The 18,765-nt window shown below is 43.1% G+C and overlaps 1 protein-coding gene across 1 annotated transcript in view; it reads right to left on the reverse strand.

Moving 5' to 3' along the window:
* Positions 1-18,765, reverse strand: part of ryr2a (ryanodine receptor 2a (cardiac)) — a 392,644-nt gene that overhangs the window by 221,146 nt on the left and 152,733 nt on the right. Inside the window, exons 36-42 of the mRNA XM_041973182.1 lie at positions 18,327-18,458; positions 15,390-15,484; positions 15,135-15,310; positions 11,957-12,597; positions 10,381-10,581; positions 2,886-2,991; positions 2,609-2,746 (exon numbers count right to left, since the gene is read on the reverse strand). Coding sequence (XP_041829116.1) covers positions 2,609-2,746; positions 2,886-2,991; positions 10,381-10,581; positions 11,957-12,597; positions 15,135-15,310; positions 15,390-15,484; positions 18,327-18,458 — 1,489 coding nt within the window. The remainder of the gene's footprint in view (positions 1-2,608; positions 2,747-2,885; positions 2,992-10,380; positions 10,582-11,956; positions 12,598-15,134; positions 15,311-15,389; positions 15,485-18,326; positions 18,459-18,765) is intronic.

Raw genomic sequence — 18,765 nt, forward strand, 5'->3', positions numbered from 1 at the left:
AAGCCGTGCGTCCAGGTGAGTCCAACTATATCTAGCCAGACCCCCTCAACCTCGTGCACCAGCTCAGGCTCCTTCCCCGCCAGAGAGGTGACATTCCACGTCCCTTGAGCTAGCTTTTGCAGCCGAGGATCAGACCGCCAGGGTCCCCGCCTCTGGCAGCCGCCCAGCTCACACTGCACCCTACCCCAAGGGAGGGGAGGCCCGTGCCCCACCTCCAGGCCTGGCTCCAGAGGGGGGCCCCTGTGACCCACATCCGGGCAAGGGAAACCTTGATCCTTGCTTTCTCCTCACCCTAGACACCTGTTTGCCATGGGTGACCCTACCAGGGGCATGAACCCCCAACAACATAGCCATAGGATCGTCAGGATGCACAAACTTCTCCACCATGATAAGGTGGCAGCTCAGGGAGGATGGGAAGGTTGGAGCGGGAGATCGACAGGCGGATCGGTGCAGCGTCTGCAGTGATGCGGACTCTGCATGTCTGTCGTGGTGAAGAAGGAGCTGAGCCAAAAGGCAAAGCTCTCAATTTACCGATCGATCTACGATCCTACCCTCACCTTTGGTCACGAGCTGTGGGTAGTGACTGAAAGAACAAGATTGCGAATACAAGCGGCTGAACTGAGTTTTCTCCGCATGGTGGCCGGGCTCTCCCTTAGAGATAGGGTGAGAAGCTCTGTGATCCGGGAGGGGCTCAGAGTAGAGCCGCTGCTACTCCACATCGAGAGGAGCCAGATGAGGTGACTCGGGCATCTGGTCAGGATGCCTCCTGGACGCCTCCCTGGTGAAGTGTTCCGGGCAAGTCCCACCAGAAAGAGGCCCCGGGGAAGACCCAGGACACTCTGGACGGACTACATCTCTCGGCTGGCCTGGGAACGCCTCGGGATCCCTTCGGATGGACTGGTGAATGTTGCCGGGGAGAGGGAAGTCTGGGTTTCCCTGCTTAGGCAGCTGCCCCCGCAACCCGACTCCAGATAAGCGCCAGAAGAGGGTGTATATATATATATATATATATATACATATATATATATATATATATATATATATACACACATATATATGCTCTGTCTAGCGCTACATGACACCTGGACTCACAGCATTCTGTACCACTTAATTATGACATCACATCCTGTTTAAATGACTGTAGAATAGAATAGAATAGAATAGAATAGAATAGAATAGAATAGAATAGAATAGAATAGAATAGAATAAATTGCTAGTTTGGGTACTTCTGAAATAGTGGACATTGGGAATTGTTGTATGTAATCTGCATGTTCTCTATGTGGGAGAAATGGACACAGTTGTTATATTTGTAAAACCAACTGCTCCTGATCAGGTGAGAGAGTAGTTGTCATTCCAGTAATTCATTATTCTATCGAAAATTAGGAATAGTTTACAGTCCATGCATTATTGTCTCGATAGTCTCCAGGCCAGTATTAGTTTCGCAATTTCATAACCCCCTCCTCCCTGAGGAACAGAAATGGTGTGACAAAACCAAATACTTTCGGGGTAAAGAGTGATTTGAATAGTCTTGCATGTCACTTTTTCTTAAAAGGTGTTTATCTGTGCTACTAAAAAAAGGGGAAAAAATTAAGAGTATACCCACTTCATGAGGGACCACTACACCACTGCTTCCTAGGATTAATTTATGCATTGCTAGGACTACTTGACTCATTCCTATAACTAATTTACTAATTCCTAGGATGACTTTAATAATTCCTAAGAGTAATCTACTTATTCCTAGGAACACTGTACCCATTCCAAGGATTACTTTACTCATTCCTAGGATTACTTTACACATTACTAACACATATTTACTCATTCCTAGGATTACTTTACTCGTTCCTAGGATTACTTTACACATTACTAACACATATTTACTCATTCCTAGGATTACTTTACTCATTCCTAGGATTACTTTACTAGTTCCTAGTATTATTTTACACATTACTAACACATATTTATTCATTCCTAGGAATGCTTTACTCATTCCTATGACTACGATACTCATTCCATGAGAAATTCACTAATTCCAAGGAATAATTTACCAACTAATGATGTACTCATTCTTAGGACTGCTTTACTCAATCCTAGGGATAATACACTCATCCCTACAACTAATTAATTAATTAATCAATTAATTACTTTAATTATTCATAGGACTACTAAAACACATTCTTAAGAATACTCCACTCATTCCGAAGATTACTTTACTCATTCCAAGGACTACGTTCGTCATTTTTATGATTATGTTACTCATTTCCTCGGATAACTTCACTCATTAGTGTGACTTTCTTTTAGAAGGAGACAACCATTTTAATTTTCCACTGTGTTTTAGGTGAATTTACTTTGAAACAGTAACGCATATCTTGATTCTGTCTCTTTTGTTGTAATCTGACTCGTTTCAGCTTTCTGTAGAGAACAAGATTATACATAGCCTACAGCCCTTGTAGATGTAAAGATGTACTTAATTTATTTTTGGTATGTCATGTAAGAGAGGAGGCAGAAACAATAGGCCTTGCCATGCAGAGGTTAAACTCCAAAATTCTGTCTAAAACATTTCACCACTTCCTTCCAGTAAAAAGTTAAAAACCAACAAAACATAAAGTACTGGGTTTTCTGTTCTTCTTCTCCTTTGGCATGTTGCCCATCTTTTTCTTCAGAGAAGACACTTTCTCCACCAGAGACATGAGCCGCCCTCGGATGGTGAAGTCACTGTCTCCATCTATCCCTCTCTCCTCATCCAACTCTAAGGACAAAAAGGAAAAATGAGAGGAAACTGCATTAACAGACAGTATAACAACTTCATTGAATCTTTTATTTTTATCCACTTTGTTGATTTGATTCAGTTTTCTGTCAGGTTTTTAGCAACTGACTGTGAAACGTACCACAGTGTCTCATCAGATCTTCGTGGAAATCAAGCAGCTGCTCCCGGATATATTCCGGACAGGGACACTCCTGTTTCTCATCCTTAAAGTTCAGCAGCATATTGATCTGTGAAAAACACACCCAGGTGGGATACAGATGTTTATGTGTGCAAGTGTACATGTCTTGTACATGAAATGTGCTATACAAATAAAATCGCCTTGTCTTGCCATACAAAATAACTGGATTTACTGCTCATACAAATCACATGTAGGGACAGGTTTTCTTTTTGATGCATACTTTCATTTCATCCAAGCTTGACTGGAATGAAACATTTTTATAAAACTGGAAAACTCCTTTAGAGAGAATCCCAGTCATTCTGTTTTATGGTGGTTTGTTTCACATTTTTCACATATGATTTCTCTGTTGCTCTTCATCCATCCATCCATCCATCCATCCATTTTCCATTCATCTATTATCCATCCATCCATCCATCCATCCATTACAGCTTCTACAGGGGCGGCGTGGCTCAGCAAGTTAGAGCGGTCGTCTCGTAACTCAAGGGTTGCCGGTTTGATCCTCGGCCAAGTTGGGTTCATGTCGAGGTGTCCTTGGGCAAGACACCGAACCCCTAATTGCTCCTGATGGGTCGTGGTCGAGCGCCTTGCATGGCAGCTTCCGCCATCAGTGTGTGAATGTGTGTGTGAATGGGTGAATGTGATGTATAATGTAAAGCGCTTTGGGTATCATTCCAGATGCAGTAAAGCGCTATATAAATACGGACCATTTACCATTTACCATTTCTGTTTGCAGAGAAGCACCAGACAGGGCTGCCCACTTTCTCCTTCACTTTTTGATATTTTTATTGAACCCCTAGCTGCTGCCATAAGACAAAATAAAGAGATTAAAGGAATCCATGCCAAAAATATAGAACACAAGATAAGTCTTTATGCTGATGATGTATTACTTTTCCTCCATAACTCACCGACACTGATTCTCATCAATATCTGACTACTCTATTAACTGGTCTAAGACTATAGTTGTGCCCATTAACTGTGACCTACAAAACACACCCAATATTACAATACAGTCAGGAAACATTAGATATTTAGACATAAACATTTCCTCCAGGTTATCAGAGCTCTGGATAAGTGGAAGAAAATGGATGGATGGATTAATCTTGTATAATTTGACAAATTTATGCAGAGTCAACTATTTCTGCCAGCATTCCTTCATGGTAGTTGCTTTGGAAACAGGTTCTGGCCTGGATGATGTATTTACATTCTCCATATTTTTAAAGAATAAAGGTCTGCTCCTCTACAGTAAAGTAGCTGCTCTGCAGGGTTTCTCCATGTCTGCGTTTGGACATAGGAAAACCCTGGGTTGAATTACCAAGTTGATAACCAGCTTCCAGTACCGCTTACCCAGACCCTGAATGTCTGGGCAAGTCAACCCAGGTAACAGACAGATACCAGGGTACATTGATCATGTTTCGTCATACAGGCCTCAGGTCATTGTGTTGTGTCAGTTACGTTAAGTTAGCCTGTGTCAATCAGTCAGTCTTGAGTTCTCATCAAAGTTTTACTTTTCTTTTCTACTCAATTGTTGGACGTCTGCCTAACCGGCACTTTCTGTTTCATTAAACTATCTTCATTCAAAGTGTTTTTTTGGCTGCTAGTTCCTCCTCGTTTTCTGCTGCAAGGGAAAGTGACCAGGAGGCATCCTGATCACACATCTGAACCACCTCAGCTGAGTCTGTTAGATCCAGAGGATCAAAAGCTCTAGTTCATCATCTCTTGCTCCATCCTGCCATCACTCATGAAAAAGATACTTAAACTCCTTCAAGTAAGGCAGATTTATTCCAAACCTGGAGGGAGAACACCCCCTTTTCTGGTTGAGAACTATGGCCTCAGACTTGATCTGGTTTCATCCTCACTTCTTTGCTCTTAGCTGTGATTTTTTAAAAGTTGTCAAGCTCTAAAAAGTCTGGTTAAAGCTGTCTGTGTCCTGTTTCTGCCATCTGAAGGACTGACTTCACTGTCTCGTCCAATCAGAGTGCACATTTTCATTCTGAAAATAATTCCAGGATTATGTGTCCATCAAGCTGCATAAGATGGTTGCACTGAGAGCTATGTGCCGAGTTGCTCTTTTTGTTTTATCCATAATAATTTTTTTCACCTTTTGCACTTGCACTGCACCTCCACTCTACAAGTATGACCCAACAGAGATACAACAGACCTACTCTTCCCACCATCCTGCTTACAAACGTTCAGTCTCTGAGGAATAAACTGGATGACCTGCCGCGCGCAGATTTATTACAAATGTGACACAAGGAATTATTGTGTTTTTGCCTTCACGGAATCATGGCTGGACCCCTCTATTCCCAACAGCGCCGTCACGCCAGACAACTTTACCATCAACCGGCAGCACAGTACAGAGGAGTCAGGCAAGTCTTGTGGGGGGGTGTGTGCTTTATGGTTACCTCTTTGTGGGCAACAGATGTATTTTAACAACTTACTGCACTCCAGCTCTGGAGTTGCTAACCATTTAATTACACCCTTTTATCTGCCTAGAGAATTCAGCTCAGTTATCCTCACAGTAGTACAGGGCTACTCAATTCGGTCCTACGAGGGCCACAATCCAGCAGGTTTTCCATGTATCCCTGCACCAACACACCTGAGTCAAATTAGGTGGCTCTAACAGCCAATCAGGTTCTACACAATAACTCATTAATTTGACTCAGGTGTGTTGGTACAGGAATACATGGAAAACCTGCTGGATTGCGGCCCTCGTAGGACCGAATTGAGTAGCCCTGCAGTAGTATATAACCCACCTCAGGCTGTAAAAACTCAATCACTACTGTATGGGATTATGAACAGACTTGAAAACTCACACCCTGATGCCACTTTCATTGTTTTGGGGGACTTTAATAGAGCTAACACGAAAAAGGCTTTACCAAAATATCACCAACAAATATCTCTCCCCACCAGGGGGGAGCAGACTCTGGATCTGTGTTATACTCCATTTAAAGTCACAAACCCCTCCTCCGCCCAGCCTTTGATAAATCTGACCATAGTGCCATTTTGCTGCTGCTTGCTTACAAACAAAGGCTCAAACTGGAAAAACCGGTTCCCAGGCAGATCTACAAATGGAGCAGTATGGCTGATGAGATGCTACAGGACTGCTTTCAAACAATGGACTGGCAGATGTTTGCAGAGGCAGCAGATGGTGATATCAATGCATACACAGACTCTGTCGTAGGCTACATAGGAAAGTGCATTGATGAAGCTGTGCCCAAAACCTCCATCTACACTTACCCTAATCAGAAACCATGGGCTGGACCAGAGGTGCGTGCTAAACTCAAATCTCGCACCACTGCCTTTAAGCAGGAGACCCTGATGCCTACAAAGCAGCTAAGTACGACCTCAGAAGGCCCATCAGGACCTCCCAGAGGGTATACAGAGAGAAAGTGGAGTCTGCCCAACAAAGCAACGAACCGAGACGCGTGTGGCATGGACTATGCTGTATCACCGAGTACAAGGGGAGGAACAGGCCAGTGGAGCTGCCTAGCGCATCATTTCTGGATGAACTCAACACCTTCTGTGCCCAGTTTGATGCAGACAACACCACGCCTGTCACCAAACCACATGTGGACAGTGAGGACGCCGTACTCTGTATAGACACGGCTACAGTGAAATAGGCGCTCAAGAAAGTAAACCCCCGCAAAGCACCAGGGCCCGACGGCATCCCTGGTCGGGTACTGAGAGCCTGTGCTAACCAACTGGGATGTTTACCCTGGACCCCTGCAGTTTGCATATAGAGCAATGAGGTGTTGAGACAAGGTCATTGCTCTAGCAGTCCACACCTCTCTCAACCACCTGGAGAGGGGAAACACATATGTGAGAATGCTTTTCATTGACTACAGCTCAGCATTCAACACCATAATCCCCTCCAAACTGGTCTCAAAGTTCACCTCCCTGGGCCTGGAGAAGTCTATCTGCTGCTGGATATGGGACTTCCTCAGTAACAGACCACAGGCGGTAAGAATCGGCAGTCACCTCTCCTCCACACTTGTCCTCAGCACTGGTACACCACAGGGCTGTGTTCTCAGCCCACTCTTGTACTCCCTGTTCACCCACGACTGTACCGCCAGGCACAGCTCCAACAGCATCCTCAAGTTTGCCGACGACACCACCATCTTAGGCCTCATCACCAACAACAATGAGAGCAAATACAGAGATGAGGTGAAATCACTGACCAGCTGGTGTCAGGAAAATAACCTCTCTCTAAACGTCAGCAAAACTAAGGAAATGATAGTGGACTTCAGGAGACAGCATGTAGACCAGCACCCCCCCATCCACATCAACAACGCTGAGGTGGAGAAGGTCAGCAGCTTCAAGTTCCTCGACGGACACATCACTGAGGATTTGTCCTGGACACGACATACAGACACTGTGGTAAAAAAAAGCCCGACAAAGACTCTACTTCCTGAGGAAGTTAAGGAAGTTTGTGCACCACAGTGTGGTATGGGAACTGCACCACTCAGAGCCAGATCCAGCACGAGCACTTTTCTGTCTGCTACCTTCTGGTAGACGATACAGGAGCCTACCAGCACGCACTAAAAGACTCAAAGACAGTTACTATCCCCAAGCTGTCAGACTACTGAACTCTCGATAATACACACGATAATACTGAACTCTCAATAATACTGCACTAAACTACTTTTTGTGATGCATAATATGTTTACTGCTCCTACACTATATGAATGTATCATGTATGTCACTACCTCACTGTCAATGCTACTTATTCCACAACCCACATTCGATACTATACTATGAGGACAATACGAAATTCATTTAAAGCAATATTACCACCTGTCAAATACTCTACTTACACCTTATTTAGTCCTCCTGCACCTTGTATTTTATTTTATTTTATTATTTTATTACAATTTTAACTATCTTGTTTGCTTTTTTCTCTTGTATTTTTTCAAACTCTTTTTTTACCACATACTATTATTATGGGTGCCAATGCTGTAAGGCATTGGCAACATATTACTATCGCTCTGCGTTTATTCTGCTTTTTATTATTATTTTTCCGTTTCCGCTCCTAACTTTGGCGGCTATCTCCTCCTACAGCTTTGCCTCTACCCCCACAAAAGTTACATCAAACTGTGCGTCTCGATCGGGACATGTGTGGTATGACTTTTCTTGTACAAAAGTCTGGCGGTTCTCGAGTAAATCGCAATAAACCGCGATTTTCGGTCCCATTGGAATGAATGGGATTTGGGTCAGATCAGCCCAAAAACATAGGTCGCTTTGGAAGCCTACAGCTCAGCCATACATTCACCTAGAAACACCATTCAAAGTTTAAACGGGTCACGAAAGATAAATCTATGACTGGTCTGAAGGGCAGATTCATATCTATTATAGTTTATTCACAATCACTGTTTAAGTTTTAGCAAAAAGTGCAAAAATCCTCTCCCTCTGCTCCACTCTCACGTCACTCTAGCTTTTCCTTCCACAAGACTTTCTTAAACAAAGTTCTCTCACGGCCAGAGTTTTTGGTCTACAGACACAATTTCTACATCAAAACGTAGGTTTTTTTGTTGGCTTCAATTTATCAGGAGCTCATTTTGGGCTAGGACGTACAGATTTGGAGCTATGACCCTCAGAAAGACCCAAAGTCCTGTCTCCCCATGCAAAATTCCCATTGGCTTTTGCTTCAAAAACACATGCTTAAACAAAGTTCTCTCACGGCCAGAGTTTTTGCTCTACAGACACAATTTTTACATCAAAACGTAGGTTTTTTTGTTGGCTTCAATTTATCAGGAGCTCATTTTGGGCTACGACGTACAGATTTGGAGCTACAGAGCTCAGAAAGACCCAAAGTTTTCTCTCCCCATGCAAAATCCCCATTGACTCTGCTGACATGCAACCCTTTTTAAAACTGCTGCCATTTAAGTTCTGTTTGCAGTACAGTGACAAGACTTACATCCTCGTGTTCCTCAAAGCCTCCTGCACGCAACGGTGAAAGAATTATTTTCATATGTATTACGGTTTGCTGTCAGCAGCAAGAAGTTCGGAGGCTTGCAGACAGTGATTTCCCTGTGCTCTACAGCAGCCTATCTCTCTGTGTGAGTATGTGTAACCTGATCCCCTACATGTGTGGCTGTCTGCTAACTGTCAGGGGGAAAGGGTGGGGGCTCGGTTGCCATGGAAGCAGCTGCTGTCATTGCAAAGAGCCACTGTTTAGCCCTTTTAAACCTGTCAATCTGCAGATTTTGCACTCATGCTGAGAATAACCTTTTTTTTTTCTCTATCACTTCTCATCCTGACCACATCTACATTTCCAGGTGTTGTCAACACCATACCCCCCCCCCCCCCCCCCCCCCTCTACAAAAACAGGAAGTGCCTCTAACTCTGGACTGGGTGGAGCAAACAACTTTAAACTTGGCAGTTTCATTAAAAGTCCCTATGTAAACATTTCTGCGCATGAACTATGACCACAGCGCCACCTAGTGGTCGCCTGATTTCTGCAGATTTTCCGATCACGCTGACGTTTGGCAGTTTTCATCTGACACCCCATCCGAGCACGCTCGTGCACGCGCGGCCACTGCGGCGCCACCTGGTGGCCGTACGGGATATTTAACGGCATCGCATTCGCGGGCAGGTTTGCCTCACTCTCGCGCCTCTTGGCGCCATGATGGCAGCGCGGCGTGCGCCAGGGGGCGGCGGCGCAATGGGCGCATTGGCACCCATCAAAATTTCTTTGAAATTTTCTAGTTGCATGCTACAAGTACTTTTTGATTATCCAGCAAGTTAAACAGTTCTTCTCATCCTAAGCATTTCATTGCATTGTTGACCTCATTATTGAACCTGCATATGACAAATAAACAATCTTGAATCTTGAATGTGGATATTTCAGATGAATTGCACAGCGGGGTGGTGTTTAGTCATCATATACTTCTCCACATGAATTCATGGGTTGTGTCAGGTTCTCCAGTTTCCCCTCACAGTACAAAAATATGTCCAATGGGTGAACTGATGGTTCTAAATTGACTCCAGCAGCTGGTGTAAGCATGCACAGTTGTTTTGTCTTGTTTGTGATGGACTGACAGCTGACAGGTCCAGGGTGTAGCCCACCGTTTGCCCAGTAGCAGCTAAGAGAGGTGATAAGTGTTACCATGGTGATGCATAGCCACATATTTACTGACTACGGCATCCTGATTTAAAAAAAAATACATCAGTTTGAGGCTGAAACACTTTAAAATGTCAAAAACACCAATAATTACTCATCAATAACTTAGGATTAAAGAAAATGAAGACAACCAGAACCAGGTGTAGTCTGACACAAAACCTAATCAGACAAAACTTAAAGAATGTCTTCTCAGATGACTTTAACTTAAACATCATTAGATATATACTTAGTATTAATATGTAGGATTAAAGCTATATTTCCTGGGGTACTCTGTCCAGCTGGCCAGAATGATATATGTGTGATCTGTGGTGGCCCTACCTGTTCCTGTGGAGGAGATCTGAACTCTTTGGTCTTCTTGGCAGTGAGGGCTGCAGACATGTTGAGCGCCAGCATCACCTCATTGTAGCGGAACCGTTGATTGTCTTGAAGACAAGCCACAAAGTCATCAGAAAAGGCCACCACCGCCTCGATACGGTGGCGCACCTGGCAGTCACACAGGTACTGCAGCACATGGCACATCTGCAAACACATAGACCAGGTGGCATATAATCATGGTCAAAACTAAGCACACCCTCTGTCAGTACCAGGACATGAATCCTGGTCCAACTAGTACATAACTCAGTACAAACTAAAGAGATCATCATCAGTGTGAGCTCCTCTGTCTGCCGAATTCAGGTGTGTTACCATAATGCTATGGAGGACAGACATCAGCAATTATCTGCTCAATGGGAAGCTTATCAGGTCATTTCCAGACCATCTGGAGACTAACCATCATTCTACAGAGAGAAAGATTTTTCACAAATAGAAAAATTATAGACAGTTGCTGTTGGAAGGTAGCTGCAGCTAGTTTAGTGATTACATCTCCAACTCTCCAGTCCTCAGTCAAGTCCTCAGTCAAGACTGTCAAGTTTCTAACTGGACAGTCATGAGAAATTTTAGAGTAGAACCAGAACTCAACTCAGTAAAAAATGAGGAGAATGGCATCATCCAACAGTTTGTGATCTTTCTTCTTGGCGGTGCTTCTTAAAGTCATTTTGAAACGGAGATTAAATCAACAAAAAGAAAGTCTGTTGCTCTAAGCAAGGAACCCTTCCTGCTTTGTTTTTATGCCAGGTTGAACAGGGAGTGACTTTTTTCTCAACCAATCAACGGACAGCAGCGTCTCAAACTCCATCTTTCAGGTCTGGTCAGTTAGACTGGTATCCCAACAAAGTAGGATGGGTTGGGTACTAGGGTACCCTTCCCAGTTTTCATGTCTGGAAACACTAAAAAATGCGTCCTGACCCGCCTTTGTCGGTGGAAACAGGGTTTTAGCAACATAGTAGCGATGGTGATGTTTTTATGTTGAAATGTGATAAATAATGCTGTTATCATGGATCATGGTGGATTTACCAGATAGAGTCTCTGAATAAAACTACATTTAGTGGCTGGATTGTAAACCTCCTGGACGGGATAGAAATCTTCTTTAGATCACCTAAAGGGTAAAATATCCATCACAGTTTACCTCACAGAGCTACACACCAGCGCTCCTGAGACTCTGATGATGATTTAAGAGATAGACCTCAGGGAGATCCAACTAAGTTTTAAGGGTGAAGCTATCTGATTTGTTTTTTAAAACCTCTTTTTTGGTTTTTGTATCAACCACTTTCTAAAATACAGTTTAATCAGTTGTTAATAAACAGTTTGTAAAACCTAAAGTCATTTCATTTTGCTCCGTCACACCCAGACCGATGAGGGTTATGTACTGGTTGTGTAACTTCTACACCAACCTAAATGGATAAATTCAGAATGACAACATAACATACATCACAAATACAGCAGACAGCTGTGCTACTTTTATCAAAATCAAAATGAACAATCGGACTTTTCTATGGTAGAATGTTCTGAGCATCACCTGCAGCTTCACAGGTTCGGCTAGCTTCATCTGTAACAATCCTTCTTTGGGAAGGTTCCTCTCATCATCCTCTCCGCCTCCTGTTTCCACTTTCTTCACCACCATGTGACTCTCCTCTAGTCCATCTTTTTCTTCAGAGAAAACAGAAGGTTCAATCAGTCTGAGGATGTTTTTCAGATCTCCGTTTTGGAAAACTCCCATGATGAGCATGGTATAGAAGAGCTTGATGAGGGGGACAAAGAGAAACTCTGTGCTGCCTCCAATTGGATCTCGTACGTGCATGCTGCCCTCCTGCACTGCCTCTGTCAGCATCTCAATGGTTTTAACTTTTAGTGTGTCCAGAGGGAATTCTGGACTGTACTGGAAGCAGTTTCCTGATCCATTGTTGCCGTTGTTGCGACACAGCGATCCAGTTACTCTCACAAAACTGGGAGATGAAAAGTGCATCCTGGGCCTCAGGGAGGTGCTCAGTCCAATGCCCGGCAGGCCGTGTTTCTTCTTCTCATCTGGAAACAAGGTGATGCTTTTAGTTTCATCTGTCATGGGCACGATGTACTCATTATTCATCATCAGCCGAGCAGTGGCATAGCTGTTCAGATGGATGTCGATGAGGAGGTCGTAGTAGCCGGCACGAAGCAGACCTGTAGGTTGTGGACAGAGAGTTTATGATTTGAGTAATGAACCAACTTTATCTCCACCTAAAATATAATTTCATTTTAAATACAGGTGCACAAACAGCCTGACGCGCATGGACACAAACATCAGTGTGCATGTTGAGTTCTGCCCTCATATCTCACAGCTCCTCTTGGAGGAAAACCGGGTCATCCTGCAGGTCTCAAAACTCCATGTGATTGGTGAACATCAGGCCATGCCTGCATGCATATTTCAGGTTTTGTTTGCACAGTAATAGTTTCAAACATGAAAATGACTAAATATGTGAATATTAATGCTTTTGCAAATTTTCACATGGATGTGGAAACTTCAATTTTTCAGACTGAATATTTTTGTGGCTTCAAAGAAACATTTCTAAGTACATAAGTTAGTCACAAATAATTTTACTCATTTGTCAGTCATGTCATACATACAGAATTGTATAGCTGCCACTGAATGGAAATATAAACCGGACCATATCACATTATAACCAGATGGTTTTATTAGACACTTGAAATGTAATACCATAATAATGCTTCCATCCTTGACCCAGGAAAGACAGCAGGTCAGAGAATCATGTACCAGACTTGAGTGATACTTCCTGACATGGAGAGATTCTGTTGTTAATAAACACCTAGGATGATTCTTTGATGTTCAACCTCAAACCAGACAGGACATCATCTGCAGTTTGGTAAATGTGGTGTCAACGCTATCATCTACCTAACACTGTGTTCTCCCAGTGTGCATATAACATCACCTGTATAATTATGTTTATATTACCATGTTTCCAGGTAATCCACAATTCATAACGCCATGGCTCTTAATGATACGTGGTTTTATGTCAGTGACTACTAATATTGCACGGCTTTATGTCGCTGTGGTTGCTAATAATTTGTGGCTTTATGCTGCCCTGGCAATGCTACCATGCTTCCTGATTTGCGGCTTTATGCTACTGTCACTCCTAATGATACGTGGTTTTATGTCACTGTGGTTCCTAATGATACGCGGCTTTATGTCGCCGTGGCTCCTAATGATACGCGGCTTTATGTCGCCGTGGCTCCTAATGATACGCGGCTTTATGTCGCCGTGGCTCCTAATGATACGCGGCTTTATGTCGCTGTGGCTCCTAATGATACGTGGCTTTATGTTGCCTTGGCTCCTAATGATACGCGGCTTTATGTCGCCTTGGCTCCTAATGATACGTGGCTTTATGTCGCCGTGGCTCCTAATGATATGTGGCTTTATGTCGCCGTGGCTCCTAATGATACAAGGCTTTATGTCGCCGTGGCTCCTAAAGACACAAGGCTTTATGTCGCCGTGGCTCCCAATGATACGTGGCTTTATGTCGCAGTGGCTCCTAATGATACGTGGCTTTATGTCGCCGTGGCTCCTAATGATACGCGGCTTTATGTCGCAGTGGCTCCTAATGATACGTGGCTTTATGTCACCGTGGCTCCTAATGATACGTGGCTTTATGTCGCCGTGGCTCCTAATGATACGCGGCTTTATGTCGCAGTGGCTCCTAATGATACGCGGCTTTATGTCGCCGTGGCTCCTAATGATGCGTGGCTTTATGTCGCCGTGGCTCCTAATGATACGCAGCTTTATGTCGCCGTGGCTCCTAATGATACGCAACTTTATGTTGCCGTGGCTCCTAATGATACGTGGCCGTGGCTCCTAATGATGAGTGGCTTTATGTCGCCGTGGCTCCTAATGATACGTGGCTTTATGTCGCCGTGGCTCCTAATGATACGCGGCTTTATGTCACTGTGGCTCCTAATGATACGCGGCTTTATGTCGCCGTGGCTCCTAATGATGCGTGGCTTTATGTCGCCGTGGCTCCTAATGATACGCAGCTTTATGTCGCCGTGGCTCCTAATGATACGCAGCTTTATGTCGCCGTGGCTCCTAATGATACGTGGCCGTGGCTCCTAATGATACACGGCTTTATGTCGCCTTCGCTCCTAATGATACGTGGCCGTGGCTCCTAATGATACGCGGCTTTATGTCGCCTTGGCTCCTAACGATACGCGGCTTTATGTCGCCTTGGCTCCTAACGATACACGGCTTTATGTCACCGTGGCTCCTAACGATGCGCGGCTTTATGTCGCCGTGGCTCCTAACGATACGCGGCTTTATGTCGCCGTGGCTCCTAACGATACGCGGCTTTATGTCGCCGTGGCTCCTAACGATGCGCGGCTTTATGTCGCCGTGGCTCCTAATGATACGCGGCTTTATGTCGCCGTGGCTCCTAAAGATAAATATAATATTCAGTTGTTTCAGTGAAAAATTACTTCATTATTCGATTGATCTAATAAACATAACTCCTCTTAAATTCGTACCGCTGAGTAGGCAAGCATCTGAAATGTAAAATGTTTATCATATTCAGGGGCTGGATTGGAATTAAACTGGATATAAAGGCTGCAGATGAACTATGTCTAGCACATTGATACAGATTTTTGAGAAGGTTAGGCTGTGACTGCAAACTGTTACCAGGGACAGCTGATATGATGGATGTGTGTGTTACCTGGCATGTATTTATTTTCTATGGCCTGCAGGAGCTGCGCCTCATCAACATGGGAACAGAGAGCATGAGCCACCCGGTTGTTTCCCAGAGCACAGATAGCAGAATACAATCTGAGGGTGTGGTAGTGAAACTTTAACAGGTCCTTCTGCTCTGAAAGCTCCAAGATATCGACTGACCTGGACATCATACAGACAGAGACACTGTATAAGAAATTATGTTAATGCAAGAGTGTGCGTATTTGTCTGCATACACTACCTGTTTTCTTCAGGTATGTGGAGAGACATGAATTGAAGAGGTTCATTACACTGGACCAGCCAGCCATGTCTGTCATTCACTCTGGATGCTGAAACCTGGACAAAACAAAGTTTACACATGTACATCACACATCAGCTGATTTCTTAGCTCAACTCTCTGGCCAGCAGGAAATTCTTACAGATGATTCTAGTTACTTTTCCATTTACAAGCAGGTAAAAAGTGTTTCAGATGCATGCTTTGATGAGCAGAATGATTTTTACTCTTTTTACTTTACTCATCCCTAGGACTACTTTACTCGCTCTAAAGAATGAGTTAGTCATTACTGGGACTACTTAACTAAATCCCTAGTACTACTTTACTCATTCAAGGGACTAATTCAATTCATTCCTAGGGTTACTTTACTAATTTCTAGGATTTCTTTAATCATTCCCATGTCTAGTTTACTCATTCACAGGAATACTCTATTCATTCCTAGGATTACTTCACTCATCCCCAGGACTACTTTATTAATTCCTAGGAGTACTTTACTCAGATCTAGCACTACTTTTCTTATTTCTAGGAATACTTTACTCAGATTGTGAATTGTGTTTTACTCATTCATAGGACTAATTTACTAATGTACAGGGTGTGCAGAATTATTAGGCAAGTTGTAACACAAAAGACTCATAAATATCAAAGCTGAATATGTTTGGAAGTTAGAGTGGGTTTTTTTTAGTTTTAGTATCTTAGGAGGATATCTGTGTGTGCAGGTGACTATTACTGTGCATAATTATTAGGCAACCTAACAAAAACCAAATATATACCCATTTCACTTATTTATTTTCACCAGGGAAACCAATATAACAACTCAAAATTTACAAATATACATTTCTGGCATTCAAAAACAAAACAAAAACAAATCAGTGACCAGTATAACCACCTTTCTTTGTGAGGACACTCAAAAGCCTGCCTTCCATAGATTCTGTCAGTGTCTTGATCTGTTCACGATCAACATTGCGTGCAGCAGCAACCACAGCCTCCCAGACCCTGTTCAGAGAGGTGTACTGTTTCCATCCCTGTAGATCTCACATTTGATGAGGGACCACAGGTTCTCTATGGGGTTAAAATCAGGTGAACAAGGAGGCCATGTCATTATTTTTTCTTCTTTTAGACCTTTTCTGGCCAGCCACACAGTGGAGTACTTGGATGCGTGTGATGGAGCATTGTCCTGCATGAAAATCATGTTTTTCTTGAACGATGCTGACTTCTTCCTGTACCACTGCTTGAAGAAGGTGTCTTCCAGAAACTGGCAGTAGGACTGGGAGTTGAGCTTGACTCCATCTTCAACCCGAAAAGGTCCCACAAGCTCACCTTTGAAGATACCAGCCCATACCAGTATCCCACCTCCACCTTGCTGGCGTCTGAGTCGGAGTGGAGCTCTCTGCCCTGTACTGATCCAGCCACCGGCCCATCCATCTGGCCCATCAAGACTCACTCTCATTTCATCAGTCCATAAAACCTTAGAAAAATCAGTCTTATGATATTTCTTGGCCCAGTCTTGACGTTTTATCTTGTGTGTCTTGTTCAGTGGTGGTCATTTTTCAGCCTTCCTTACCTTGGCCATGTCCCTGAGTATTGCACACCTTGTGCTTCTTGGCACTCCAGTGATGTTGCAGCTCTGAAATATGGCAAAACTGGTGGCCAATGGCATCTTGGCAGCTTCACGCTTGATTTTCCTCAGTTCATGGGCAGTTATTTTGCGCCTTGTTTTTTCAACACGCTCCTTGCGACCCTGTTGACTATTTTGAATGAAACACTTGATTGTTCGATGATCACGCCTCAAAAGCTTGGCAATTTTAAGAGTGCTGCATCCCTCTGCAAGACATCTCACTATTTTTGACTTTTCAGAGTCTGTCAAATCTCTCTTCTGACCCATTTTGCCAAAGGAATGGAAGTTGCCTAATAATTATGCACACCTGATATAGGGTGTTGATGTCATTAGACCACACCCCTTCTCATTACAGAGATGCACATCACCTGATATGCTTAATTGGTAGTAGGCTTTCAAGCCTGTACCGGTTGGAGTAGAACAACATGCATAAAGAGGATGATGTGGTCAAAATACTCATTTGCCTAATAATTCTGCACACAGTGTATAGGAGTGATTTACTCATTCTTAGGACTACATTACTCATCCCTGAGTACATTATTCATACTTAGGACTACATTACTCATTGCTTGGACTACTTTACTAATTCGAAGGACTACTTTGCTTATTCCTAGGATTACTTTGCTCACTACTTCACTCCTTCATAGGATTACTTTATTTATTCCAAGGATTACCTTACTCTTTCCTTGTATTACTTTACTAATTTCTAGGACTACTTTAAACATTCCTATGGCTACTTTACTCATGCTTAGGAGGATTTTACTCATTCCTAGGTGTTCTTTGTAGGACTACTTCACTTATTCCTAGGATTTATTTACTCATTCCTAGGACTATCTTACCCATTCCTATGACTACTTTACTAATTTTTAGGACTACTTAATTCATTCCTATTATCAATTTACACATTCTCAAACACTATATATTTCTATAGTGTTTTTGTGGTTGTCATGGTTGCTGCCTCTACATCTGAGATCATAGAAAACCCATGAAGACCAGCTTGAAAGACAAGGTAGATATAGTGATGGAGGCTGCCTTCTACAATTCCATGCTACACAGGAAACGTGGAAAATGAGTCCATCTATGGAATCTATCTATCTATCTATCTATCTATCTATCTATCTATCTATCTATCTATCTATCTATCTATCTATCTATCTATCTATCTATCTATCTATCTATCTATCTGTCTGTCTATCAATCGGCTCTCAGGGAAATGTTTGGTTTTGTCTGTTAACATTGAAAAGTTAATAAAAACTTAAATTAGTATTGTGATGAATAGAAGTGGTTACCTTGAGGAAATGATCGGGAACACGACTCCATAAGACAGGAGTTAGAAACTGGACATGAAGCCAAGGAGGACACTGAGGGAGAATGTTTTTCCTCTCACTCTTAAACAGACCAGCTGAAAGAGGCATCACATTCTACCAAGAGACAGAGTAATGGGAGGACGAGAATAAACCAACAGAGGAAATATTCAGACTGTGATTCTGTTTGTGTTCTTCATCTTTTCTACCATTTATCTGTTGTACAGCCACTGTTTGTTAGTCCACAGTATTCTGAATGTTTTGTGTGTGTGTGTCGTCTATGATCTCTTTGAGACAAAGTACCTTGTTAGTATACATGTTTACATGGATGCAAGTATTCAGATTAAATGTCAGATCAGAACAAAAAGGTTCATGTCAGCACACAATCAGAAAATTGTGATCCGATTATGCTCATTCGGATCAC

This window comes from Melanotaenia boesemani, chromosome 21 (assembly GCF_017639745.1).
Source record: "Melanotaenia boesemani isolate fMelBoe1 chromosome 21, fMelBoe1.pri, whole genome shotgun sequence".
Taxonomy (NCBI): domain Eukaryota; kingdom Metazoa; phylum Chordata; class Actinopteri; order Atheriniformes; family Melanotaeniidae; genus Melanotaenia; species Melanotaenia boesemani.